Below are 27460 nucleotides of genomic sequence, written 5' to 3'. Positions count from 1 at the left end.
TTTACACAGGTTCAGCTTAACTTTTGGATTCTTTGAGAGAGTCAGATATACACTTTTTTTTTTTGCTCCAACATGTGTTGGATCATGGATATCAATCCTACCTGAAGGTCATCTGGCTCTAACTACAACAACATCAAGCCTCTTGGTATTAAGCAAAAAGTATTAAGACAACATATGTAATGTATTATAGTTCTCCTTTTATTATATTTTATTATTTATTTTAGTATTAATTAGTTTGAGGCTATCTGGCTGAAAAGTTAACTGCTAATTAACTGAAAAATTTGTGGCTATAAATTAATTGTTGTATAGCAATTTCATTGCATAAAATATTTTTTTTCTTATAATCTTTATTGCCATTATTTGAAAAAATGTCATAATGTCATTAAAACAGTGAATTTCACTTTTGTCTTAATACTTTTGAACACCACTGTATACTGCAGGTTCAGATGTTCATCAGATTGACTAAAATATTTAAAGAAATGCACTGTATGCATTTACAAACAAAGTGGCTTTATGGCTTGCAGCTGCAGGTTTTGGGGTCGTTTCCTGTTTTGGGTATCTATGCATGGAGTTTGTCTGTTCTCCCCATGCTTGGTGGAATTCCTCTGTGTACTCCAGTTTTCTCACACAGTCCAAAGATATGCAGATTAGGCTAACTGGCATTCTGAAATTGCCCTTAGCAATGGATTGGCACCCCGTGCTGGGTGTACACGGGCTTGTGCTCTAAGTCACCTGGGATAGGCTCCAGGCCCCCCGCGATCCTGTATACAGGATAAAATGGTACAGAAGATGAAGAAATGACTCTTCAAGTGTCCAACATAAATCCAAAAACAAACTTTGCTATTATACATATATTTACAAAATTCATTGAATACAATTCCATAGTTTTCCATCTATTTCCATCTTTCCCTTTTCATCTGTCTTCTGTAGGTGATGAAGAATCAGCCAGACTGCTGATGCTGTTTGTCGCGGTTGTTGTCTCATCGGCTCTGTACATCAAGTAGTTTAGGCCTTCGTTGCTTATAACTTGAAGTCCTGACCCCAGACCCTCATCTGTATCCACACCTTGGGAAATCTCTTCCTCTGCAAGAGGTCATTAAACATGTCATGTCTCCAGATCATGGCATAACATTTCACACTGTCCAACAAATCATATATTATTATTATTATTGGATAATTAGTGGTAAAGTGAAAAAAAAAAATATATATATATATATATATATATATATATATATATATATATATATATATATATATTTTTTTTTTATATATATTTTTTTAAGTTAAAATGGATAACGTTTACAAATTCAGTAAAAAAAAAACTATAACCTTCATCTTCTTGATAAGCAGGATTCACACAGCCATCATGACTGACTGCTTCAGTCTCTCTTAACCGCTCTAAAGTCCACTGAAGGGAGCGGAAGCTTGGTCTATCTCTGGGCTCCTTCCTCCAACAGGACTGCATCACGTTATATCTGTTGGTGAAGAGATAAAGATTAAGATATTGAAAATAGATAGGCATGTGATGTACTGTGTAATTCGTGACGCATTTATATAGCATGGAAAGTTTGGGATTTTGGAAGGAGTCTCCAGTGCCAGCGCTTTGTAACTCTCTGAGGTAAATCTGTTCCTTTAAAGATTCTGACACAGGGAAGTCTTTAAGGCTGAGGACTTTGGACTTCTCATAAACATAACATTTATTTTTATCAACTTTATGATAGAGATAAAAAAGGGAGCTTACTGTAGTAAGGAAGTGAAACCGTGATAAATGTAATTATATGATAAAAACACTGTGACAACTGCAACTGTTGACATACTGCCTGAGTATAAGAAGAATACACCAATTGGGACATGCTGTTTTAGGCAAATAATAAGCTTCAGACATCACTTTAGCCAGTTAATGATTATTGTCCTTAAGCGTGTCATGTTCTAGTACTTCCTTAACTGGCCACATTCACATTGTGTATAACTGTAACACAGGAATCTGCCTAAAACCCTATATGAGCACTTTTCCAGGTGAAATAATTTCAGGGTTTCTAATACCAGACATTTGGTGAGAGCATGACTCGTACAGGTTTTGTGAACACTCAGGAGGTGCCGTCAGCCGCCGTCCTGCACTGACATGATGAAGAACCTCCTGGTTGGAAAAAGCCGGATATGGCTGCTTTCCGAAAGTCATAATTTCCCACAAAAGAACTCCAAATGCCCTGAAAATACACCCGATATACACACAACAGTTGTTTTAATAAACCAAAAATAAACAAAAAAGAATTGAGGTAGAAAAGTTCCATCAGCACTCACCATACATCAGAATACTTGTTAAAAACGCCATCTGTCAGGCTTTCCGGTGGCATCCAGCGTACAGGGAGCAGGCCCTCTCCCTTCTTCCTGTAGTAGTCGTTCTTATAGACGTCCCTCGCCAAACCAAAGTCTCCAATCTTAACCACTCGATTAGGGTCTGTATAGGTTTTTCCTGAAACAAGACAGTTCCTGGCAGCCAGATCTCTGCGTAGAATAAATAAATAAATAATTATATTGAAAAGTAAATATCAAATCCTTTTCCAATTCAATCAAAACGCAGTCAGAGTTGAGCAGTTCATGGTCTTGTTCTTGGTCATTTGGTCTCATTGGTTTTTAAAATATTAATGGATTATCTTTATAGATTTTATCACTTTTAAGTGAATTATAAGTTAATAACACACGGCTTTTTTTAAATACTGGTTTCAAAGACTAAACTTTTTATCTAATTTCTCAATCTCATTTATTGTTGGATTATCTTTTACAGGCACGTAACTAACAGAGGACAAAAGAAGCACCATTAACCGACAATAATTATACTCTAGGTGTATTTCAGAACCAAAAAAGCTCACAAAGATTACCTGATGATTTCCTGATTACCTATCAGATTACTTAATGCTTTGTCACGAAGATAAAAGTGTAACCTAGCAATTGATAGCTTCTGTTCTAAAGATTATTTTCATATACGGTAAGCTGCATTAGACTTAGACAAATGTGTGAAAATGGATCAAGAAGAAAATAAAGATATATATTTGCAAAAGTTTAATTTGTTATCATAACCTGATTACCTGAGATGGCGTACAAATATGTGATTCCTCCAGGATTTGGTGGCATTTGCTAGCATTAGCATGGAACATGTTATGCTTTTACGCTTTATAAAACAATGTACATGTCACATAAACCTATATTGACATTTCAAGATTTCTAATTAATAGCTAACTCACTGATTCGGGGATAAATCCCAAGTATGCTGAACATTAGCATGACTGTTATGCGATCATAGGCTCAAGTGAACAGCACTAGCTTCTTCAAAGCTGTGCGGATATCCAGCCCAGCAGCATGACCTCGGGTGTTATATAGTGTTAAATGGAATGCTAGTGTGCTATGTATAAGGTATAAGTACTCTCCCTTGTTCCACACACAACGTAGTGCCCTAGATCAGGGTTTACAGAGAGATTTGGAATTCCGCCTTGCATAAGCTAGTTAGCCATGAACATAACAACATGGGCGGTTTAGAGGCGATTCAGAGCGACTTAGAAGCAATTACTAAGGAGGCAAAGTGTAATTTAAGAAGACATAACATCAGATGTCTTGTTGAAAGTGCTTCAGTGATAGGTTTTGTATGTTTGTGTGCTTTTTGGCACTGCCATCTGATAAGTTAGGTCTCTTATAGGTAACCATAACTAACCACTATTTAGAAGTGGGTGAGACCCCACAAGGTCAATAGATACCCTATTCCATTTCTGTCCAGACCCCTGCTTAGTGAACTGACTATATCTTCGCTTACATGAACGGAATTTCTTTAATCAAAACTTTTATCAGAATATATCTGATTTTGGTTTCCACAAAGTGTTTGTGCCTGCTGTGAAGTCTTTAATGTGTCTTAATATTTAAATAAGTATTTCTTTTCACCAAATTTGGTGTAGGTTTCTTTTCTGATTCATCCTGCCTTCTGAGGTTTGATTAGTTACAAGAGTTCAGTCTCATTCATGATTGGTTAGATGCTTTACTATGTGTGAATGTGAACCAATCAGTGCTCCTCCCTCTCCCACAGACCCCGTATCCAAAATAATATAATTCATGGAATATTATGGTCCATATAAATTTAACTAAAGTCCATTGGATAAACAAAAATCATCTAATACACACAGTTCAGGTGGTTATTGTGTGCAAAGACCTACCTGTGAACAAAATGAAGCCTTTCTAAATAAGCACAGCCTTTGGCAACATCCACACTGATATCCAGGAGGTCAGTTTTGGTCAAAAGTTGTTTGTTTTTCTGTAACATACATTATTTATCATAAATGCAAAAAAAAAAAAAAAATCTGATACACTTTAACAAAGCAACTAACTCAATTGGTTAAGGCTGTGGGTTACTGATCGGAAAGTCAGGAGTTCAAGCCCCATCATAACCAGTTTGGCACTTAATATTATTATTTTATTAAAATAATTGACAGATTCTTATTGCTAAACAGTAAAATTCTTTCCATATAATGGCAATAATCACAGCCATTTTAAGATGCAAAAATGAAAATATTTAAAATAAGAATACTAATTCCCCAGCCTTACTGTCTAATAAAAGAGTGTGAGTCCACGCTAACTGCTAATAAATTTTTCAGCTAGAAAATGCCACTTGTCTTCTATCAAAGTTCATTTCAAACAGACATTGTGAAAGCAGAGTGACACTAAAGATATGATTAAATTTTCCATAATATCAACATTGTTGAAAATTGCTTGCACTCACAGAAGTGGCGCGAGCTTCTCTCAGGTAAGAACGCAGATCTCCTCCTTCCATCAGCTCCAGGATTAGGTAATGGGGTTCGGTCAGCACACACACTCCCAGCAGATGCAGGATGTTCGGGTGGTTAAACTGGCTAGACACACACACACACACACACACGCAGCAACATGACAAAATCTTTGATTTAAATATACAGTAAACACATATACATAAATAAACATAAATGAACACTTGGTATGAGCTAATATGGAGTGTTATATGTTTGTAAGTTATTTATCATATTTTTTTACTTTCTTAAAAAGTCAGTGATCTTCAGCAACTTTTATTATTAGCATAGTTTAATATCTGAAATGCATTGCAGTTCAGATTCACTATACTATCAGTAGCACGTTATTAATATTAGTAGATAATGTATGATTAACTTTTAGTCTTTTGTTGCCCACCAACTCCATAAACACAGACCTGAGGTAGGAATCGAGCCCTCAGTGGTGTGAGGCAAGAGTGCAAACCACTACACCACTGTGCCACGTGTAATAGTCTCAGTTCTGTTTTATTTTGTTGAGTATTTGGTTACAACTTTTGATTTGACACTTTAATCATGTTTTATATTATAATGAGGCTGGTATTTTGCTACACACAGGCATGAACAGGTAAAGAAATAAGTTAAAAAAAAAGTTAATAGGGTGTATCCCTGACATGTCTGGTATTCTTCAGACTTCTTTAGACTTCTAATACGAGCCTGATGTAGCTAAGAAGCAATAGAAGTTTTCTGCACGTCCACTGCAAAGCTACTGTATGTAAGCTATCTTATTTTAAATGAACTTCAGCCGTGAAGTCTTTTTTTTTTTCGCCCTAATTTAGTCGTGGCCAATTCCTTCCTGTCACTACTACCACTCAGCCGGGAGGGCCGAAGACTCTCACGTGTTTTTTCCGAACCGCGTGACGTCAGCCGACCGGATCTTTTTGAACTGCTTGCTCACGGACCGTTAGGGCGAAGTAACACACTCGGAGGAAAGCGCTAGCCGCTCCTTCCGCGTGCGTGAGCTCACAGATGCCCCTGATTGGCTGTAGAGCCGTGATTAATGTGGGAGCACAAAGTCCCTCTCATCCCTCCCCTCTGAGAGAGCTCGGCCAATCAGCTCTCTCTAGGCCTCCGGCTGTGAGAGGTAACAGCATCACCCAGGGATCGAACCAGCGATCCCCGGATGATAGGGCGAGCACTTTACCACTGCGCCACGTAATTTCCATTAAGTCTGACAGTAATCAAGCCTGTCCGGGAATCGAACCTGGACCCTGGAGGTGCAAAGCGACAGTCTCAGATGCTGCGTTGATTTTTTTTTTTAAATTGACCATAGTGTATGATGTTTGTGTCCTGCAATTTATTGCCACCTCATCCACGTTGTACCCTGCCTTGTATTCTAAGTTTCATGGCATGGGCTCCAGGCTCCTGGGACTCTACACAGCATAAGAGGTATAGGTGATGGATGGATGGATGGACGGTTTGGGATGATGCTTTGGACAATTTTCAAATTTCTTACCTCATCAAATGGGCTTCTTTTAAAAAGTCTATTTTTTCCTCATGACTGGCTCCTTTATGTAGTGTCTGTTACAAAAAAAAGAAAATTGTCAGACTTGCAAAATCTATACATACACATAAATACATATATAGTGAAACCTTAGATTGCAAGTAGCTTTGTTTGTGAGTGTTTTGCAAAACGAACAAAAATTAAACATTTTAACTTGTTAAATATACTTAAATAATTTAAGTACAAGTATATGAGGTTTGTAGTATGTATATGCTTTGTCTGCAAATATACTGTGTATGCTGTGTACTGTATGTGAAAGTTGTCCTACACAGTAGCCTCCCTCCTCCTGCTTCTTTTCTCGTCTAACACCGGTCATGATTTTTTTCAAAGGTAAAGTGCAGGTTAATTTGTTATATTTTTACTTTTATATTTAGTATTTACTATTTTTATATAAATATTTTTGGGCTGTGTAAGAAATTTTTTTTTTCCAATGGAATCTATTCTTATGCGTATTCTTATCAATTCTTATGCGTATTCTTATGCATAAATTCGCTTTGATATATGAGTGCTTTAATATATAAGTGCTTTAATATATAAGCATGTAACGTTCAGCTTTTAATGTTAACCTAGTTACACCACAACGATCTAAATATGGGCTTCGCGGAGCAAGTAAAGACACGCGACAACAACAATTTCAAACCAAACCCAAAGTGTATTAAGTGCATCGGAACGTCATCGGGGTTCCCTCGCACCATAACTGTGCATGATCGCAAGAGCTTAACCCCGGGACCAAATACAGTCTTACGGGGAACAAAACAAACCGTAGCAGGGTTTTATTTTTATTTACCAACTTAATTGGCGCAAACAAACAACCCCTTAATGTGGCTGCGCTACATAGCCAACGGCGTGTGAGGAGGACGACCGTACTAGCGCATTTCATTAGCCACATTCCAGGTTTAATGGGTTGCCCCCAAGACGCAGTGTTGGCTTTTTGTTTATTTTCTTGCTGGTCCCTCCCAAGGGGTGCTAGCTTAGCTGGGAAGTTTTGATGGGCAGAGGAAAAAGATGGTGCCTGTGGCCAAACCAGCTGGCCCGGTAGCTCTGGCATCTCGTTCTGCTGGGAACCTTGTTAGCTGGCTTGTTTGGCTGACTGACTTGCTGGTGGTTATCCATCTTCCTCCGCCGTGATCCTATGGGTGGGCTGTTCAGAATATGTCGCTTGGTTGGTAGTGGCTGGTTGGTCGGCAAGCTGCTCCAGCGGTCCCTGGAGAGGTCTCCCGGGTTTTTACTCCGGTTTCCTGGGATGTGGGACTAGTGGTGTGGGCGATCTCAGGTGGCCCCTGGTTCCCTTACCCTGGCTCCGGGTGCTCTGGCAGACCTCACACGCTTGGATATATTGCCAGTCATCCTTGCGAATAGTGGGCCACCAGGCGACATCAAGGAGGCTCAATAGGGTTTTTATTATTGTTTTTACAACACCAGCAATATTAGACATATGACCACCACTATCATCATCATCATGTTTATGTATACAATGAACTAAGCAGTGAAGTTATTTCTGCTGTAGGCTTACGGTCTGTCACAAATGCATGTACATCATCATCTACATCATCCGGTATATCACTGGTAACTACAAAGTCGGTCTTCCCGGCACTACTAGCCTTAGCATAAGTGTTAGCCACAAGCATGCTTCTAGAACGAATTATGCTCGCAATCCAAGGTTTACCCCTATAGCGTTCTGACAGTTAAAGGTCATGTGCTGCCAATCCAGGATAAATATTTATGGGCTAATGGTTGAAAATAATCCTAAGATTTTAACCTTAAAACAATCTTGTCATTTTAACTGCTTATATTAACAAATAATCAATGCACATGCAAAAAATTACGTTCTATGCATTTATTTTAAAATCATCATTCAGAACTGAACCTTGACGGCGACTCTGGTCTCGGCCGTTCCACTGGTGTCATGCTGTGTGACAGTGACTCCTTCGTAAACGTCACCGAAAGCTCCGCTGCCCAACAGCCTCTGTAGCTTCAGACCCTCTCGAGGAAATTTAGGAAGAGACTTGATCTCTTTGTGAACGGGTAATAAACTGAGAGCAGACAAAAAGGAGAAGCATTTTAGTCAAAGTCAGTATTACTTTAATTACAGAGCGCAAGTTTTAAGGTGTGATCAGCCGGATGAACAGTCACAGAACACATCTGTGAATCTGTGACGGATTACTCTGTCAGGTTCCATCTCTGCATTTTGTATAATTGTCGATAACACCCTGTTGTTGCACGGTGCTCACGTACTTGACCGCGTAGCAGGCGCTCGCCAAACCCACCAACCCTCTCGTTTCCTCCATGTTGCTGCCCTGAGCCGATATGTCAGTCTCCACATGCGTCTCCAGTGCCTTTTTTTTTCTTCTAAAGTAAACTTCCAAAGGAAACCCAACCATAATTTTATTGTTATGTCTATTATGCACAGTGCAAAAAAAAACACTTAAGTATGTAAACTTACTAGTCACCCCGATAATTAAGATCGCCAGTACAAGAAGACTGATCATGACACTCAGTGTGATTGCTGCATTTTTATCTGAAGAAGAGTCTGTGGAGCGATGAGAAACAGCAGAGAGACAGAGAAACACAAATCACAGAAATCATATGAATCATAGAGATAATGATGTACTAGCTGCTGGAGCGTTCTCCATTGTTGCTCAAAGACTCTGGGACTCGCTCCTTTCTGATATTCGTCAGTGTTCCTTCGTCTCAGAGTTCAAGTCAGATCTTAAGTCCTAGCCTTTAAGGCTGGACTGTTCTCATTTTTAGTCTGTATTATACTACTGATAGTAGTTTTTTTTTTTACATCGCATGTTATGGCTTTATTGCTTTCTTTTTTCTTTTAATGTATTTACTTTTATTTTTTGTGATGTTTGTGGATTTTATTCCTGTTTTATATCTTTCTTATTGTTGATCTAGTTGGGTGTAGTGGTTAGCTCTGTTGCCTTGTACCTTGTGGGTTCGATTCCCACCACTGGGCCTCCGTGTGAGTGGAGTTTGCATGTTCTCCCCCCTGCTTGGTGGGTTTCCTCTGGGGACTCCCGGTTTTCTCCCGAGTCCAAGGAGATGCAGATTAGTCTAATTGGCATTCCAAAATTGCCGGAAATGTATGTGCCCTGCAGTGGATTGGCACCCTGTTCAGGGTGTACCCCACACAGTCACCAAGTCACCTGGGATAGGCTCCAGGCTTCCTGAGACCCTTTGTACAGGATAAGCAACAAATAACTAAATGAATGATTTAGGGAAGGAGTCTTTAGTGTCAGTGTTTGTAAGAGTATTTGTAGGAAAATTTCTTTTTTATAAAACTGATTACGTTCAAAGGAGAGAAAAATAGTGTGGCATGGGACTATAATATAGCAGTTTTGAGGACTTGTAAATTGACAAAAGAGGTATGAAGAGTTCCATCGCTGGGAACACACATACAAACACTCATACACTCATACACACACTACATGGATTTTGGAAACACTACAGTTAGCTTCCTCTGCATATCTTTGGACTGTAGGGAGAAACTGGAGTACCTGGAGAAACCACCAAGCACGGGGATAACATGTAAACTTTACGCACACAGACCCGAGGTGGGAATTGATCTCTCGACCCTGGTGGAGCAAGGCGACTTGCCGTCTAGTGCATTTTCTGAGATTTATATTAAAAAAAAGAAAAAAAAAAGGAAAATTGGGATAAAACATACAAAATACAAGGGAAGAGTATTTTAAAACTTTATCTTTGTATTGTATATTCTCTTTCAACTAATAATATTGATACAATTAATATTTTGTATTATTTACACCATTTTAAAAGTAATAATATTGTAAATACTGCAAATCAGTACTATCTTACCTTCATCTAAGATGAGGAAAGTCTGGAATGTCGAGACACCTCTACCCCAGTATGTATATGGAGTGATTGTGATGTTAATTTTGATGTTTTGCTTCAACTCTGTGATTAGCTTTGAAGGTTCAGAGACCCTGTTGGGCGGTGGACAATGACTTCCTGGATAAAACTGCAGGAAAATGTATATCACATTTTAAATAAAAAAAAAAGTTCATTAAAATAGAATCATTGTGTCACTATAAAATGACCAAAAATCACCTTTTCTGCTTTTATATTCTGTAAATTTAGCTCTACACAATAGAACACGGTCCCGAATTCAGTGCTGCTCGGATCCCAGACGATGAATAACGCCGATTCGACCCATTTAAGGCGAATAGAAGATTTGGAGACAGCAGGAGGGATGACATTTGGGGCAGAGACGAAACCGTCTAAACAAAGAAAGACACACATGGTTGAACATTTTATGATCTTGTTATAGTAATGAGTCGATTTCTGTAAGGTGTGCTGAGCAAACAGAAACAGAAGGAAGTATACTGTACGATGTTAGACGATCATAAAAAAATCATTAAAACAATCACTGACCCGGAAGAGGTTTTAAAGTTCTCTGCAGAAGAGCGAAAGCTGTTAGAGTGTTACTCGGAGACATAACGACGCTCATGGTTTGGTTTAATTCTTGAATTCTCAGTTTGCTGTCCTCATCCAGCCACACAAGCCGCTCGCTGTAGAAGGCCAACTGCTGGTTAAATACTGTAGATGAACTCCATTTAAGAACATGGTAGACTCTGGAACAAATACAAAAAATTATTTTTAAAACAAATAAAAATCTTGGCTTGTTTACGCCCTGGAGAACACAGATGTGGAAAAAAAAAGCAGGGACTGTTTTTATCTTGCATATTTGGTTTGGTACACACACAATGGAGAGCCATTTAAATGTCAATAATAGGTGACCTTTAAATTATAACAGAAATAGACAGCCATTCTCCCATTCTTTTAAAATTAATAAGACAAAACAATTTAGCATATTTTTCCCACTAAAAAAACTGCAACCTTTATGTTGTGTTAGTTTTGAGAGTGGAAAGACCTTTAAAGCCTTACCATGTAATTTTTTTTTTTTATTAAACACTCACTGGGAGCCTAACTCAGGGGACTCAGGGCACTTCCTGGACAGGGTGCCAATCTATCGCAGGGCACAAGGGGCATACATACTACAGCCAATTTGGAATTGCAATTAACCTAATCTGCATGTCTTTGGACTGTGGGAGGAAACCGCAGTGAACAGAGGAAACCCACCAAGCACATGTAGAGCGGGAGCATGCAAACTTCACACACACAGACCCAAGACGGGAATCGAACCCTCGACCCTGGAGGTGCGAGGCCACAGTATTATTATTATTATGATAATTATAATAATAATAATAATTATTATTATTATTATTATTATCAGTATTATTCTTGCAACTGGAACTACTGTTAATACTCTCGTCATAGAAAGTTAACCAACACATGGTGCTCCTGATCAACTTAAAATCAAGACGTACCGGGGGGCGCTAGAGAGCACCACATGGTGTGGACGTAAATTTAGAGTGCTCCCTCAAAGCCTCGACAAATTTGTGTTTTTTCTTTTATTTTCATCGTGAAAGCTTGCTTGCCATTATATAGTAGTGAAATGAAGAAGGCCAAACTCAAGAAAGATGATTCACCAACTTCCTCAGGCAAACAGCCGGCCGAGAAACCGCCGTCTAATGACGGCAAGGCGGGTGGCGATATTCGCGCGGCTACAGATTCAACTGTCATTCTATCGGCGATTCAGACTATGAGCAATGGTATGAATGACAGATTTAATTCGCTAGAAGCTACTTTATCTCAGCTGCAAACGACACTTTCTGAAACCACCTCGCGTATTGCTGACCTGGAGGGTGCTAAAGCTGAGCATGAAGCCCGTATTTCTGACCTGGAGGCCTCCTGTCAGGAAATTATTGCAGTTAACAAGGCCCTGCGTGCTAAATTGGACGATCTTGAGGGTCGTTCTCGACGAGCAAATATCAAGATCGTGGGGTTACCTGAGAACGTGGAGGCTGGCCGTCCAACCGAGTTTGTGGAACAACTCATCCCGAAACTCTTGGGTACTGAGAACTTTCCCGAACGGATTAAAGTTGACCGTGCACATCGCACCGGGCCTTTACCATCAAGAGGAGGACGTCCCCGAATCATGATCGCGAGTATACATCATTATCCGGTCAAAGAGACGATACTGCGACTTGCGCGGCAGAATGCCCCCTTAAAATATGACGGAGTACTCATCTCCATCTTTCCGGACTTCACGGCAGAGGTACTCTCTCAGCGGAGGGCGTTTGACGGAGTGAAAAAGAAGCTAAAGGGGGCCGGTATTCGATTTGGATTGCTCTTCCCCGCACGTCTTATTGTCACCCAGGACAATAAAAAGAAAATTTTTAGCTCGGTGCCGGAGGCTGAAGAGTTCGTGAAATCTATCGTGGAGCAAGACCCTTCTTGATCTGCAGTTCGGGACTGTTTCTCAGTGCTGTGACCATTGCTGAAAGACTTAATCTGTTGGCTTACTGGCCTTTATAGGACGCTGTGAGTATGTTCTCATATGTAAAAAAAAAAAAAAAAAAAGGACATTCATAGATCGCTCACGGTCTGTTATTGGATTCCACTATATATATAGTTATTAATGCCCTTGTTCGCATGTGAAGGTTGAGACCGTCATATTTGTCTAATTAGTTTTTAAAAATAGTTTTATAAACAGTTTTATATCGGGTAATAGAGTTCTAAATCCGTAGCTCAGGTTCATTGAGCAATTGCTTTTCTTATATTTTTTGGTTGGAGGCTGCGAGGGAGCCCCTGTTTCTCTGTTTGAGGTTACTTTGATAGGTAGGTTTTTTTTTTGGTTCATTCCTTATGCTGCCCAGCAGTTCCACTGTTCGTATGGGGTTTTTTTCCCAGCTTCATTTGGGGAAGCTGTTGAAAAGGGAGGGGTGGGCGGTGTGTTTTTTCTTTATTGTGTATGTAGTGTGTTGTGTTTGTGTACCTCCTTCACCGGCTTGTATCTCTCCAAATTTATTTACACTAGCCACTAAATGGTATATAAATATTATACATTATGACTTGTAGTAGGTCTTTATCTAAAATTGGCAATGTCACCCTTGCCAGCTGGAATGTTCGGGGTTTAAATAATCAGGTTAAGAGAGCCAAAGTTTTTTCTTATTTAAAGTCTATTGCTGCTGACATATTATTTTTACAAGAGACGCATATTAGGCACTCTGAACAAAGGCGACTGAGATGCAGTTGGATCTCTCAGGTATTCCAGTCTTCCTTCTCATCCAAGGCCAGGGGGGTAGCTATTTTAATTCGTAAATCTGTTACTTTTAAGCACATATCGACTATCAGTGATCCTAATGGTCGTTATGTGATTGTCTTGGGCTTACTTTCCTCAACCCATGTCACATTGCTGAATGTGTATGGACCTAATTTCGATGATCCCACTTTTTTTCGCAAAGTTTTTAATCTTTTGCCTACTAATGTAAACACACATCTGATAATAGGCGGCGATTTCAATTTAGTATTAGACACTTTTTTAGACAGATTTCCTTCACGTGCTGACATATCCCTGACTAATTCTGCCATTGTTCTTAATGATCTGATGGCTTCCCTTGACCTTGTTGATATCTGGAGATTAAAATATCCTACAGACAAGCAGTACACCTTTTTTTCACAGGTTCACAAATCATACTCTAGGATAGACTTTTTTTTAATTGACTCTAAAATAATTTCATGTGTTAAATCAATTAAACAACATAATAGAATCATTTCTGATCATTCAGCAGTGACACTTTCCCTAGATCTGTCAGAAATTAGGCCCAGTTATAACTGGCGGTTTAATCCTACCCTGCTTTTGGACTCTGGGTTCTGTGAGCATTTAACAGAGTTGCTTGCTGAGTTTCTCAAATTTAATGACACGGGTGAGGTTTCAGATTCGATATTATGGGAAACTCTAAAATCTGTCCTGAGAGGACATATTATTTCTTACGAATCCAGTCTTAAAAAACAAAGAGAGAAACGTCTCCTAGAAATTGATAATTGTCTTTCGCAGTTAGAAGATGCATATAGAGATTCTAAAGATTCGGTCTTACTTAATGAAATTGCTGCACTCAAATTAGAATATAACTCAATTCTTTCAAACCAAGTTAATAACATGCTGTTAAAAGTTAAACAAAAACAGTTTGAACTTGGCGATAAACCAGACAAATTGCTTTCTCGCCAGCTAAGAGGGCTTCAAGCCAGTAGAGCAATTCATAAAATCAAAAACAACGAGGGTGTTTTTTTAACAAATCCCACTGAAATCAACAATACATTTAAAGAATTTTACAAAGAATTATACAAGTCGAAGGGCTGCTCTGACCCCTCAGCATTAAGTAATTTTCTTCATTCAATACATCTTCCAAAGTTAGGGGGTGCAGAGCGGACAGCTTTGAATGCTGACATAACAACCGCTGAAATACTAGATGCTATTAAATCTTTCCCAGGTGGGAAGGCACCCGGCCCAGATGGGTTCGGTATTGAATTTTATAAAAGATTTGCACAGACACTCTCCCCTTTGCTGTTAAGAATGTTTAACCACTCATCTGGTAAACATCACCTTCCCCAGTCCTTGTATGAGGCAAATATCTCCTTAATTTTAAAAAAAGGTAAAGAAGAAACAAATCCATCATCATATCGACCCATATCTCTTTTGAACTCTGATCTTAAAATCTTCACTAAGATTCTTGCCAACAGACTAAATAATTGTATTGGAAAAATTGTTCATCAGGACCAGTCTGGTTTCATTCCTGGCCGTTTCTCCTTTTTTAATGTTAGGCGATTAATGAATATCTTGTATACTAGGTTTGAGCCTAAAGATAGTATTGCAGTTCTGGCCTTGGATGCAGAAAAGGCGTTTGACCAAATTGAGTGGGACTATATTTTAGCTGTAATTAGAGAATTTGACATGGGTGATACATTTGCCTCTTGGGTGAAAATGTTATACGCTCATCCTAGAGCTTCGGTTTTAACGAATTTTAATAGATCATCTCAATTTTTACTACATAGAGGCACCCGGCAGGGCTGCCCTCTTTCGCCTTTGCTTTTTGCAATTGCAGTTGAACCCCTTGCCCTTGCCATTAAAAAGAACCCTTTAATATTGCCCCCAAATTTAGGCCAAATTAATCATCATATTTCTCTCTATGCAGATGACATTATTTTGTATCTCCGCAACCCAGAACAGTCTGTACCACCCCTGCTAAATTTACTGGAAACATTTGGTAAATTCTCAGGATATTCAGTAAACTGGCAAAAAAGTGAATTTTTGGCAGTGACTAACAATATAGACTCAAATTTTATGAGTAGTCTTCCTTTTAAAGTAGCCACAAACAGTCTGAAATATCTGGGTCTTAATATATCTAGAAACCCTAAAGATATATATAAATTACATTTTTTACCTATGCTAGAAAATCTGAAAACCAATATAAAACAGTGGAGGACCCTGCCATTATCAATGATGGGGCGGGTGAATGCCATTAAGATGGTGATATTACCCAGATTTCTCTATCTTTTTCAGAATCTACCAATTTATTTGCCAAAAAAATTCTTTAAAACTTTGGACTCCATTGTACTGCCATTTATATGGGGCTTTAAAACACATAGAATATCTAAATTGCATGTGTGTAAGCCTAGGTCAATGGGGGGGTTAGGTTTGCCAAATTTTCAACACTACTACTGGGCTGCTAATTGTAGAGCCTTAACTTTTTGGCAGGACCCATGCCCCGACAGTCTTATAGCTGATCTCCCTTCATGGCTTGTGATTGAGCGTGGTGCTTTAAACTCATCTCTCTCTTCGTTGCTATTTACTGCCCCAGAGAAATCAAAAGTTACAGCTAGATCCCACTTCATAATTAATAACTCTCTCAGGATATGGCATCAGATTAGTAAGACATTCAAACTGCCAGGTACTTCCTTTTTTGCTCCTGTTTGTCGTAACATCGCCTTTAAACCCTCATTATTAGACCCGGTGTTCACAGGTTGGGCGAGAAAAGGAATACTCACTCTGAGAGATTTATATATAGACAACAATTTTCCTACTTTTTCTCAACTAAAAGAGAAATTCGACCTTCCTGCTTCGCATTTTTTTAGATACCTACAAATTAGAAATTATGTTCGTTCCACTATGCCGAACTTTGAAACTCTGCCAGCTGATAATGAACTACACAAACTACTTACTTGCGTTCCCAATAACCCAAAGTTAGTCACAAAATTTGTAGATTTTTTTACAAGTCAGTTAGATGTCTCTACCAACCATCTGAAAAACGATTGGGAAAAGGAACTGGATATTCATGTTTCTGAGGAAGACTGGGGAAAGTGTCTTAAAAATATATACACCTGCTCTATTAATGCTAGGCACCAACTTATTCAGTACAAGGTGTTACATAGATTGCACTACTCTAGGGTTAAACTTCACACTTTTTACCCCACTATTTCCTCTCTTTGCAATAAGTGTGAATCTGCTGAGGGTTCGCTTGGTCATCTTTTTTGGGGATGCCCCAAAATCGGTGAATTCTGGTCAGAAGTTTTTCAATTTCTTTCAGAGGTTTATGCTTGTAAACTTCCCTTAGACCCTGCAACTGCTCTTTTTGGCTGGTCAGTCTCCTTGCAGCATCTTAACAAGGCTTTCCGAGTGCCTATACAGTATGGTATGATGATCGCAAAAAAATCTATTCTTTGCATGTGGAAGAATAAGTCAAGGCCACTATTCAAGATTTGGTTGTCTGAACTTTCTTCGACCCTTTATGTAGAGAGGCTTAGATATAGTATGTCTGGAAATATAGATCAATTTGAAGTTTCTTGGCGGCCTCTTTTCAACTACCTGTTAAAAATCTCAGATAATCAAGAAACTACTTGAAACCTTGTAATCATAGTGTCGGTTTTAATACACCATTTCTTTTAGTTCGTTCTCTGTTTTTATTTTTATTTTCACTTCCCCTGTCACTTTTGCTTTAAGTACCTAGGTGATTATATACAAATAGTTGTATTTTTATTGCCACTATTATTCATAATGTCATATTGAGTAAAAATCTATTTTTTATCTTTTTTGCCTTTACACAGTGAAGTGGTTGACTGAAGGAGATACTGTTCTTTTTTTTCTTTTTGTTCTTACACTTCTGTAGGTGTGTTTTGTCTGGTTTTGTGATTGTGTTCTTTTTGTATGTCTGAAAATCAAAAAACCACAATAAATATAATAAAAAAAAAAAAAAAAAAAATCAAGACGTACCATTTAAACATGTTTGTTAATGCTATATACGTAACTTGTTTCTGTCTCTGAAATGTCCTCATGGATACACTTACCTCTTGCTGCTGATGTGCGCTCTGTAAAGATGTAAGAAAGTTCCATCCTCAACCAGCCAGTACAGACTGCCTTCAGTCCAATCTGCAGTGATTCCAGCGATCTGCGATAATGAATGCCTTGTTTAAGTCGAGGTTGGTGTGTGCTGAGCTCGGTGTGTGCTAAGGTTGGTGTGTGCTGAGGAAAGCACATCAGGTGAGAACGACACACGCATTATAACTCTCACCTTCTTTCCTGAAAAGACGCTCAGCTTTTCGAGTAAGTCGCGCCTCTCTCCGTCAAACCTGCAAACCTCCAGAGTGGTTTCAGTGCTCCAGTAGATAGAAGCGTTCGGTGAATCTAGAAGTATGCTTTCGATCTTTTGATTTGCATCAAAAAATATCTCAGCTTCCTGGCCAGATAAACGACCTCGGCATATCTATAAGAAAGATAATTAAAGTGGAGGAAGAAATCAGAAATAATGTTTTTTATACCAGCAAATTATAAGAAGAAAATCTGTATAAGATGTATAAAAATGAAAGAAAAAAGGTAATTGTTTTGAATTATACCGCCTGCCACGAGTGGTTGATAAAAGACAGTAACAGCATCACAAGTGTTCTAAAAACCATTAATGACACTAACTGTGTCTCAGTGTGGGTGAGAGTGGGTCTGTACCGTCTGCAGTACTGAGGAGAGAGCAGCTGCCTGACAAAACTCACATTCACACCCAGTCACAGAGAAACTTTCAGCAAGAACACGCATCTGATAACGTTATAACATCTAAAACATCACCCTGTCTTCTTAGTCATCTGAGTCATTCAGAATCATCAGTGTTCTTTTGTTTATGGCTACAAAGCTAACTAGCTTCTAACACAAGGCTGAATCCCAAATCTCTCTCTAACCCCTGATCAAGGGCACTACTTGGTGGAACAAGTGATTGTACACCCTACATAGTGGCCTAGCTTTCACTTTAACGCTATTTGGGTTAACAGAGCTGATATTATGAACTGGAATAAGTGACCATCACTTCCATGGGGTATTTTGGTTACATAATACCAGTAAGAATTTAAAACTACTTTCACCTCTGTTAACCACACTGTCAGTCGCTAACTGTTGGTCGCCAGCACCGCTAGTATGTTAGTTAGTTCTGCCAGTTGCGGAAAGGTTATGTGTTGGTTAAATAAAGGAACAAATCGTAATCTGTTTACAATAAATTGTGTTCGTGGAACTGCTATATCACATGCAAGATTGTGCTGTTGTACTGAATATCAGCACCGCTGTGATGACTTCGGCTCTTGCTGTACCCTCGTGCTTGTGACCGCATCACCGCCCTGGGAATATCCAGCACAACAGCACTCCATCTCACGTGATTATGCCTATTTAACAACTCACTATTATATACTATTAATTATTTACAAGATAGCATTTTAACCTTATATCAATTATGTAACATTAAATATAAAGAGTCAATATTTAATAAGAGGGTAAGGGGGTCAATAAGAGGGGCAAGCTTTAAAAGAATGACATACTATACTTAAATAATGACATATTACATAAAAGTAACAATATTCTAATCTTAACAGTAATGGGACATTAAATCAAAATAGCTATATCTTTAAAGAACGAAGGCAAAACAATTTTTTTTAATCAGTAATTAAGACAAAATCATGAGATATTTAGTTTAAATAATGACATAGCTTGTGGTTCAAGGGGGACTCTAGCGAGAAGAAAAATAATGAAAAGCTAAAAAAAAATTATGCGTCGCAAATAAATGCCTCTGACATGATCAGCACAGCTTAAAGTTAACTGTAATTATTTCTGATTTCCTCATTACTGTTATCAGATCAGTACATGTTACACACCATATTCGTGTTGCAACTCCAGTATAAACTTTGTCCCAGCCAGTCGAAGGCTATGGCATGAGCCTCCATGTTCTGCGGCACTAGAAACCCTTCTGGAGCAGAAACGCCATCAGATACATCCGTCCAGCTGATGTGGCCCGAACTGTTCGTCCAAAAGATTGTGTTGTTATACCAGTCCATGTCTGTTTGATATGAACAAAATAAAAACGATTATTTGAGAATATAAGGCCGATACGCGCTTTTTGCCAGATGATACATAAGTTGTAGACTGAACTGTTCTGTTTTTGAAATATGTGTGAAAACTTACTAACCAGTGTCAACATATTGGTGCGGCTAAATTGGTAAATGCAGTTATGGAATAAAACAAAACCAACAAAATTACCTTTCACGTCTTTGACACTAGGGGCCAGCATATCGAGGAAGTCAAAACTATCCAGCTGTTGTCTCCAGATGCCTTCAGAAGCTGCCGCACCAGCAATATATGGTGTATCATCCTCTGTTTGCAGAGAAGACAGATTATATGTTTATTGGCATTATAACTAAAATCATAAGGGACTTTTAAACTGTTACTCCTATTGGAGGACGTGTGGCCACTATGCGAATCATTCTCCGTTAAATGAAAGTGTGGCCTCTGTGCATATACAGTAAATCCTTGTCACTGGCAGTTGCATTGAAGAAAGTGTGGCCTCTGTGCATATACAGTAAGCCTGGAGATGGTGTGGCCTAGTCATATTACTTTGAAGGTTTTGGTGTACAATAGAGTAAAAACAGTCCACAATATGAATTCATGTTTTATTATGTTGTCAGCATATCATAACTTTACCCGGTCGCAGAGTCGTTCCGTGAAACGTGACTGAGTGTGAGCTTCCTCCAGGAGAAACAGCCCACACACTCAGAACATAAAGCTGACAGCTCTGGAGATCTGGCACTGTTGTGTGTGTAGCACCAACGTGACTAATTTGACTAATTACCGATCCATTCAGTAAGCACTCCACAGTGTACGTCCAGTTTTGCCAAGCTGAAAGACCTGAAAGTGCACAAACAATAACAAGATACAAAGCATAATGGGGAAAAGGGGAAGTGTTGTGATATAAAAGGAATAACACACCTAGGCACATGGTGTTATGGGAAAATAATCAACCCTGCATGGTATCTGGCCAGATCACGTCATTGCATGGTTAATTCATGTTCTTGTGGAACGAATTATCATCAGTATAACAGTTTCAGAGTTTCTTGCCAGTCAAAGTAATTAAGAAAAGAACCTTAGCTGTCGCATTTACTCACTTGATTCGTTCTGAATTTCCGGTTTGTTCCAGCGCAGACTGGCTTTATTAGATCCGAAGACAACCTGCATGCAAGAATGTGGAATGTGACAGAAGTACAGTATATGAACAATAGTCTATTAGTTGTTGGTAACTATAAGAGTGAGAAGTAATCTAAGTAATTAAAAGGTATTGATACATTTTCTGTAACAGCAGCTCTGATGGAAGTGTCCCACACTGAAAGAATAAAAGGTGTCCAACTGTTGAGATGGTGAAGTTTTCTGTAAGGAGATGTTTCAGAGAAGACAGGTGTGCACCCGAGTTGTTGCCTAGTGTCCGATTTTGGGTGGACCTATTACCCCACCATTTACAATGCCGGTCTAATGTTGGCACAAGGGGGGGTTTAATACCAATCCTGCGATCACTGGGACAACAGCTTGGCTGGGGTTGAGACAATGTTATTTCAATGAATTTCACTGTGCAGTAATGTATATGTGACAAATAAAAGCTTAACTTAACTATTTTATTAACTAAAGACAGCAAGGGCTTTAGGAGGCTGGGAAGATGAGGAAGAATGAGACCCACAGGTTGCAGTAATGCAATCTACTGTATTCCAACTGCCGGTAAAAAACAAAGAAAAAAAAAAGAAGAGTAAGGGAATGTCTATAGCTACTGTAGAAACTAGATTTTCCCTCACATGACATTCCACAGCATGAAACACTATAAAAAGTATAATCTAACTAAACTATCCTCCGGGTACTCCGGTTTCTTCCTACAGTCAAAAGACATTTAGGTTAGGTTAATTAATGTTCTCAAATTGCCCGTAGTGTGTGAATGAGTGTGTGTATGTCTGTGTGACCTGCGATGGATTGGTGCCTCGTGCCCTAAGTCTCCTGGGATAGGCTCCAGGCCCCTGCAACCCTGAATACAGGATTAAGTGGTAATGACGATGAGTGAGAGTGAGTTACTAAACTACCACTAAACTGCTGTGGTATATAAGAGGAATAAAACTCTTCAGAGATTGTTGTTATGAAGAAAGTAGAAACGATCTCATATGCACAGTCCCCCCCTACCTGCAGGTCCATCGGCTTCCTGGGGACCGGATAGGGCTGAGAGCCGGGGCCGAAAAACCGTACGTTTCCAAATCCTCCGTAGTTGGAATCAAAGATATCACAGTCCATGGAGAACTCTGTAAAAATGGCCACTTGACCGTTTCCGGTTTGTCTGTACACAGCACGTCCATCTGTCAGCACGAGGAGGCCGTCGTCGTACGCTAAGCTCTGGACATCGTGTTTGATTTCAGAATACAAAGAAACTGGCAGCAAACCGCCCAGAGATGTGGTGGACAGTATGCGCTTCCCTTTGTCATAGAAAACCAGCCTCCTGTTGGCAAAGCTGACCACAAAGTCATGCAGGTCATCTGTCTTTACTATGAGAGAGAGGCTGTCTGCGTGGTCAGAATGTTCAGGAAGAGCAATGCGGTGTATTCCGTCATGCAGAAGCAAGAACAGCCATCTGACAAGACAGGAATTTATTGTTAAGTGTTTTGATGACTAAAAATGTCCTAGAACTGCGTCTAAAAAAATCCAACTGTTTGTTAAATTTATGTTTCCACAACTTATACACTTATATCTAACATCTCAGCACTGTTATTGTGCATATTGAAGACGATATTAACCCGTTATATGGATCAGCGATGATTCTCGTAGGAGCGCTGTCTAAGGTGAGGTTAAAGTCCGCTGGATGTGAGCAGTCATCTAGTTTACAATACCAGACCTGCATTTAATTAAAAGGGAAAATAAAACAATGAAGTTTATCTAACATTAATAAAGGACTGGTATAAATGTTGATCATACAGTATAAACATACTGGGGGACACACCTTGGCATCGGACACATAGTAGAGTTTTCTGTAGAGCCAGTCTACAGTCAGGGCTGTGACCTTAGAGTTGCTGGAGTAAACAAGTCTTAGGTCGGAGAGATTTGTCAGATTCCCTGCACCTTTTTCCCAAATCCGAGTCCCCTCTGAGAAGTAGACGAGGTCGGAATTGGGAAGGACGACTATTCCTGTAGGAAACAAAATGCCTGAATCCACCTCGGATGTTCACATTTTATCTTGGAGCCCCCACTTTGTACTGAACGTTCAAAGAAAGTAAAGAAGTTTCTTCAATTTCTCTCTCTTTACTCTTTAAAGATGCCTTGCGAATGTGACCATTGTTAAAAGCGCTATATAAATAAAATTAAATAGAATTTTGTCAGGGGCAGTCGATCTCTGTGTGCATGGAGTTTGCATGTTCTCCCCGTGCTTGGTGGGTTTCCTCCGGGTACTCCGGTTTCCTCCCACAGTCCAAAGACCTGCAGATTGGGGCTAATTGGTGTTCCCAAATTGCCCGTAGTGTGTGAATGGGTGTGTGAGTGTGTGTATGCGATGGATTGGCGCCCTGTCCAGGGTGTCCCCGCCTCATGCCCTAAGTCTCCTGGGATAGGCTCCAGGTCCCCGCGACCCTGAATACAGGATAAGGCGGTATAGAAGATGAGTGAGTGAGTGAGTAAGTAAAATTTGTTATTACTTATATTCTAACAATAAACAATAAATAGTTTGCCATTTTTTTTTGTGTGAAAAATTCACAGAATTGGCGAATTTTAATAGGACACTGTGCGGCTTAACCAACAAAAAACTCTTCTCTGAAACTGCTCAGGTACACGGACTGGACTGAACAAGAGAGAGAAAAAAAGACCTTTAGAGAGCCTCAAGACTACATAAAAACAAAGTCAGAAAAAAGACCTGTAATGTTCTCTTTTGTCAGATTATCAGGGAGGCACTTGGCTGCAGTGAACAAATCCGCTTCCTCTTGTTGTTTCCGCAGTGAATTCATCCTGGATGCATAAATCCAGCGAACAGCATTTTGCTCTGAAAGTAAAAAAATTATAAAAATGGAAATAATTTTGGACATTTGATGTAAATTTCTCATATCAATATTATTTTAATTTGTGAGAGTTTAACTCAAGACTTGATTTTGTAAAAGCGCATCTGCTGGTGTTTGCTAGTTAGTTTAGTTTATTGTCATATGCATGGTCCAACAGTACAATCAAAGGCTTTGGATGAGAAGTGTACAGTATGTGAGTGTGTGTGCATGTGTGCGCGCGCGAGTCTGGGTTAACTGACCCGGTGAGGGTGGCGTGGTCACATTCGCTTCAGCAGCCACTCCCTGGCCCTCACGGTTCACTGCAGCTATGGAAATTCTGGACAAACAAAGTGGATAAAGAAACCGACTAGCATAAAAATAAATTATAACATTTTTTTATTAAAAATGAGATAAGGTAGACACTCAATAATATAATAAATTAAAATAAACTTATCAGAACAATAAATCAGTGTTTATGTGCTGTGAGTAAATAGTGATAGGAATTTAGCCAATTAGCTAGCAGACTTATTATGTCAAAATTAAGCTGATGCCTTTTTGCTAGCCGGCCAGCTCTAGGAAGAATCCTGGTGGTTTCAAACTTCTTCCACTTACGGATGATGGAGGCCACTGTGCTCATTGGGACCTTCAAAGCAGCAGAAATGTTTCTGTAACCTTCCCCAGATTTGTGTAAAGAGACAATCCTGTCTCAGAGGTCTATAGATGATTCCTTTGACTTCATGCTTGGTTTGTGCTCTGACATGAACTGTCAACTGTGGGACCTTACTGTATATAGACAGGTGTGTGCCATTCCAAATCATGTCCAATCAACTGAATTTACCACTAATAGACTCCAATTAAGCTGCAGAAACATCTCAAGGACGATCAGGGGAAACAGGATGCGCCTGAGCTCAATTTTGCAAAGGCTGTGAATACTTGATTTTGAACTCTTTTCAAAATCCTTTATAAATTCTTTATGAATTTAATCCATTTTAGAATAAGGCTGTGACAACAAGTGACGCACTGTGAATACTTTCCGGATGCACTTGTATAGTGGTTTGTTTGTATAGTAACCACCAAACCACCAAATTTGCAACGGTAAGTTTGCTGAAAATACTTTATCCTTTCTGTAATGCATGGTGGTGGAAGCATCACATATCAAAACTTCGGGTTCTTTCCAGAAGAGTTTTTTTTTACAGTATGCAAATTTGGTATATCCAACAAATGCAGAAAATCCTTTCCAGCCACCCAAAATTATGTTAATTTATGATACCTCTTGGCACCAGCTGTTATTAAAAAACAAAAAATGAAAAAGAAAAAAACAGAAAGTGGCTCATTCCTGGAACCCATGGTGCTATGTCTAAATCTTCAAGTCAAACCGGAACTTTTAATAAAATTTGGTTAGACTTGTTGATGAGACTCTAAGTCAAAGTAAAACATTTGAATGGTGCCAATGTTTTAAAGAAGGCTGCACATTCATGAATGACAACCCCGTTCGAAGTGGGAGTTAATGCCACATACCCCGTACAGTCCTGACATCGCTAATTCAAAAACAGAAAGTGGCTCATTCCTGGGACCCATGGTGCTATGTCTAAATCTTGCACAAAATAATAAACACAAAAAATACATAAGCTCACTTTGCCTTATGCAAACAAGTTCGAGACATTTCAGCTCGGTTTGGTCGGTTGTATGCCAAAAATGCTTCGTATGCCAAGGCAAATTTCTTGCAAAATTGTAGTTCTTAAGACAGAAATTCTTAAGGCTTGTATACCAAGGTACCACTGAATGTGAATCTTTGTTAATCTTGTAGCATTGTAGTTTTCGCTACAAACCTGTACGTGGTGTTATGAAGTGTTGGGTAGAATGTAGTAAAGAAGACATTTCCTGCAGTGCTTAGGGTGAGGCTGTGTGTGCTGGAGGTGAGGTTGAGGTTGTATCCCACGATGAAGCCTCTGGGATTCTCTGGAGCAGACCAGCTCACATCCACACACACTCCGGAGTCACTCTCCACACTCTCGATCACAGGACTGGTGGGAACTAAAAGCAGTTAATGTGTGACTTATCGGGAGTAAAATTTCATAACCAAATTATAAAAGTGAAGCATTACAATACACTCAGCAATACTCAAGGTATTAGAATGGATTTTAGTGAGCCCAAACTCATGTTATGTACATAAGTAAGTCTATGACAAAAAATAGCTAGTCATCCAAGAAACCTTGTAAAAGGTTATTAAGACTTATTAACACATTAAAAAGGTTCAGATATTTAATGTTAAAAGAAATCTACAATGAATGGCACTAACATTATAGGAATCATCCAAATTTGTTGAAATACCTCCAAATGGCTCGGTCCGGTAAAACTGGCTCTCTGGAGAAACAACGTACGTCTCTGAAATCACGGCCCAAATCCGGAACTTATACAGTGTGAATGGCTGCAGGTCCTCCAATGTGTATGTGGGTTCTGTTACATTCTACAGAAGAAAATACACTCAAAAAAATGAACATCACTACCTGTTACATGTACTAAAATGTAATATGTGTTTTGTACATAATAATTTCATGTTTCCAAGATGAACATGAATAAATTATGTTGTATTTACATGAAATTCAACAACTTAACATGTATTAGATTTAATCATGTTGAGATAAACCAAAGAGATCTTGTCACTATGAAAACCGGAAATATCAGATCAAACATCGCGAGAAGAGAACACAGTGTGATGAGAAGACAAACGTTTGGCGGGCGTGTGGAAAATGTAAGCAGGAATTAATTCCCATCTTTCTAAATAGAAACAAAATACTGAACATAAATGTCACCTGCTGTTTAGCGATGTTTAGTCACGTTATTTTGGTTCAAGCTATTTCTTGTATTTTTAATCACACTTAAAATACCGACGGTTATATGCGCGTGCTTAATCTGCGGTTCGGTTCTGGTTTCGGTCTGTTCTCATGAGTTGTGAAGCGAGAGGGACAAAGTATAAATATTGTTCATTTGATAAATTAAGTATCATGAATTTTAATTGAATATCTACTGTATCTCTGTATTTTTCCACAGCAGTTTGTGAGTGAAAGTGTCCTGTCTGCATCTGACTTCAGGAGTTTCCTGACCAACCGTCTCTAACGGTCATATTTAAAAGTCATAACGGACAGTTATAAAGTACAAAACGTTTCTGTTGGTGTTTAAATGTTTTTTCCATGATTAATACTTATTTGTGGTGTTTTATGTTTTGTACATCTTTTCAAATTGAGACTTCATTTGTAAGTTGCTGCTGGTGTAAAATAAAAATCTCCGTTTTATCCCGTTTGTCTTATGCTTCCTTCCTTCACAGAATTCTGTTGATCAGGGCTTGAAATTTAAATTTACTTGAGTTAGATCAACTTAATTTACAACTGAAAAATGTGTTGTACCAACGCTATTCATTTATGTTAAAAGTATTAAATTATGTTGGACGCAGCTGTAGTAAATAAGTTAAATGAACCTAATAAAATTAATTTGACTGAACCTAAGAACATTAAGTTGGGCCAACAAAATTGCTTAACGCTGAAAGAAAGCCATTAAATCAGGTGAAAATTCTTTCCATAATTTAATTATGTTCATTCAACAAGTTATTTTTTTTGAGTGTACACACATTTACAGTTTGGTTACTAGTTTAGAACAGTACTTGTTTGAAAAAGTTAGAGCAGTAATATTTGACAAAATCAGACTAGATTAGACACAGTCCCTTTAAAGTATTCGCTCTCCCTTAGACTTTTTTCTTAATTTAAAACCAGGAACATTATTGTGGCCTAGTCAAAGTCAGATTGCAAATCCGTTGCAACAAAATCTTAAACATCACAATAAAAAATACTAATATGAAAAAAACAAAACAGGATACCGATTTGTAAAAGTAAAACTGATATCC

General features: G+C 38.8%; 1 protein-coding gene across 1 annotated transcript; it reads right to left on the bottom strand.

Annotated features, from left to right (window-relative positions):
- Positions 1 to 817: 817 nt before the first annotated feature.
- On the bottom strand, positions 818 to 27335 carry ros1 (c-ros oncogene 1, receptor tyrosine kinase). Its single transcript, XM_053509202.1, has 27 exons — positions 27327 to 27335; positions 25894 to 26029; positions 25392 to 25596; positions 23823 to 23899; positions 23442 to 23567; positions 22539 to 22723; positions 22336 to 22433; positions 21731 to 22172; positions 20680 to 20743; positions 20219 to 20422; positions 19778 to 19891; positions 19396 to 19577; positions 17781 to 17972; positions 17557 to 17657; positions 10744 to 10943; positions 10420 to 10589; positions 10168 to 10330; positions 9891 to 9963; positions 8581 to 8742; positions 8213 to 8378; positions 6298 to 6362; positions 4763 to 4892; positions 4200 to 4297; positions 2302 to 2505; positions 2073 to 2207; positions 1330 to 1475; positions 818 to 1083 (listed from the first exon to the last, which is right to left on the bottom strand). Exons 1-27 carry the CDS (start codon positions 27333 to 27335, stop codon positions 914 to 916), a joined length of 4017 nt encoding a protein of 1338 aa, XP_053365177.1. The 3' UTR covers positions 818 to 913.
- Positions 27336 to 27460: the final 125 nt, after the last annotated feature.

Source organism: Clarias gariepinus, chromosome 13, assembly GCF_024256425.1.
Source record: "Clarias gariepinus isolate MV-2021 ecotype Netherlands chromosome 13, CGAR_prim_01v2, whole genome shotgun sequence".
Taxonomy (NCBI): domain Eukaryota; kingdom Metazoa; phylum Chordata; class Actinopteri; order Siluriformes; family Clariidae; genus Clarias; species Clarias gariepinus.
Note: the sequence above shows the minus strand (reverse complement) of the source record. Positions and strands in the feature narration are given on the sequence as shown.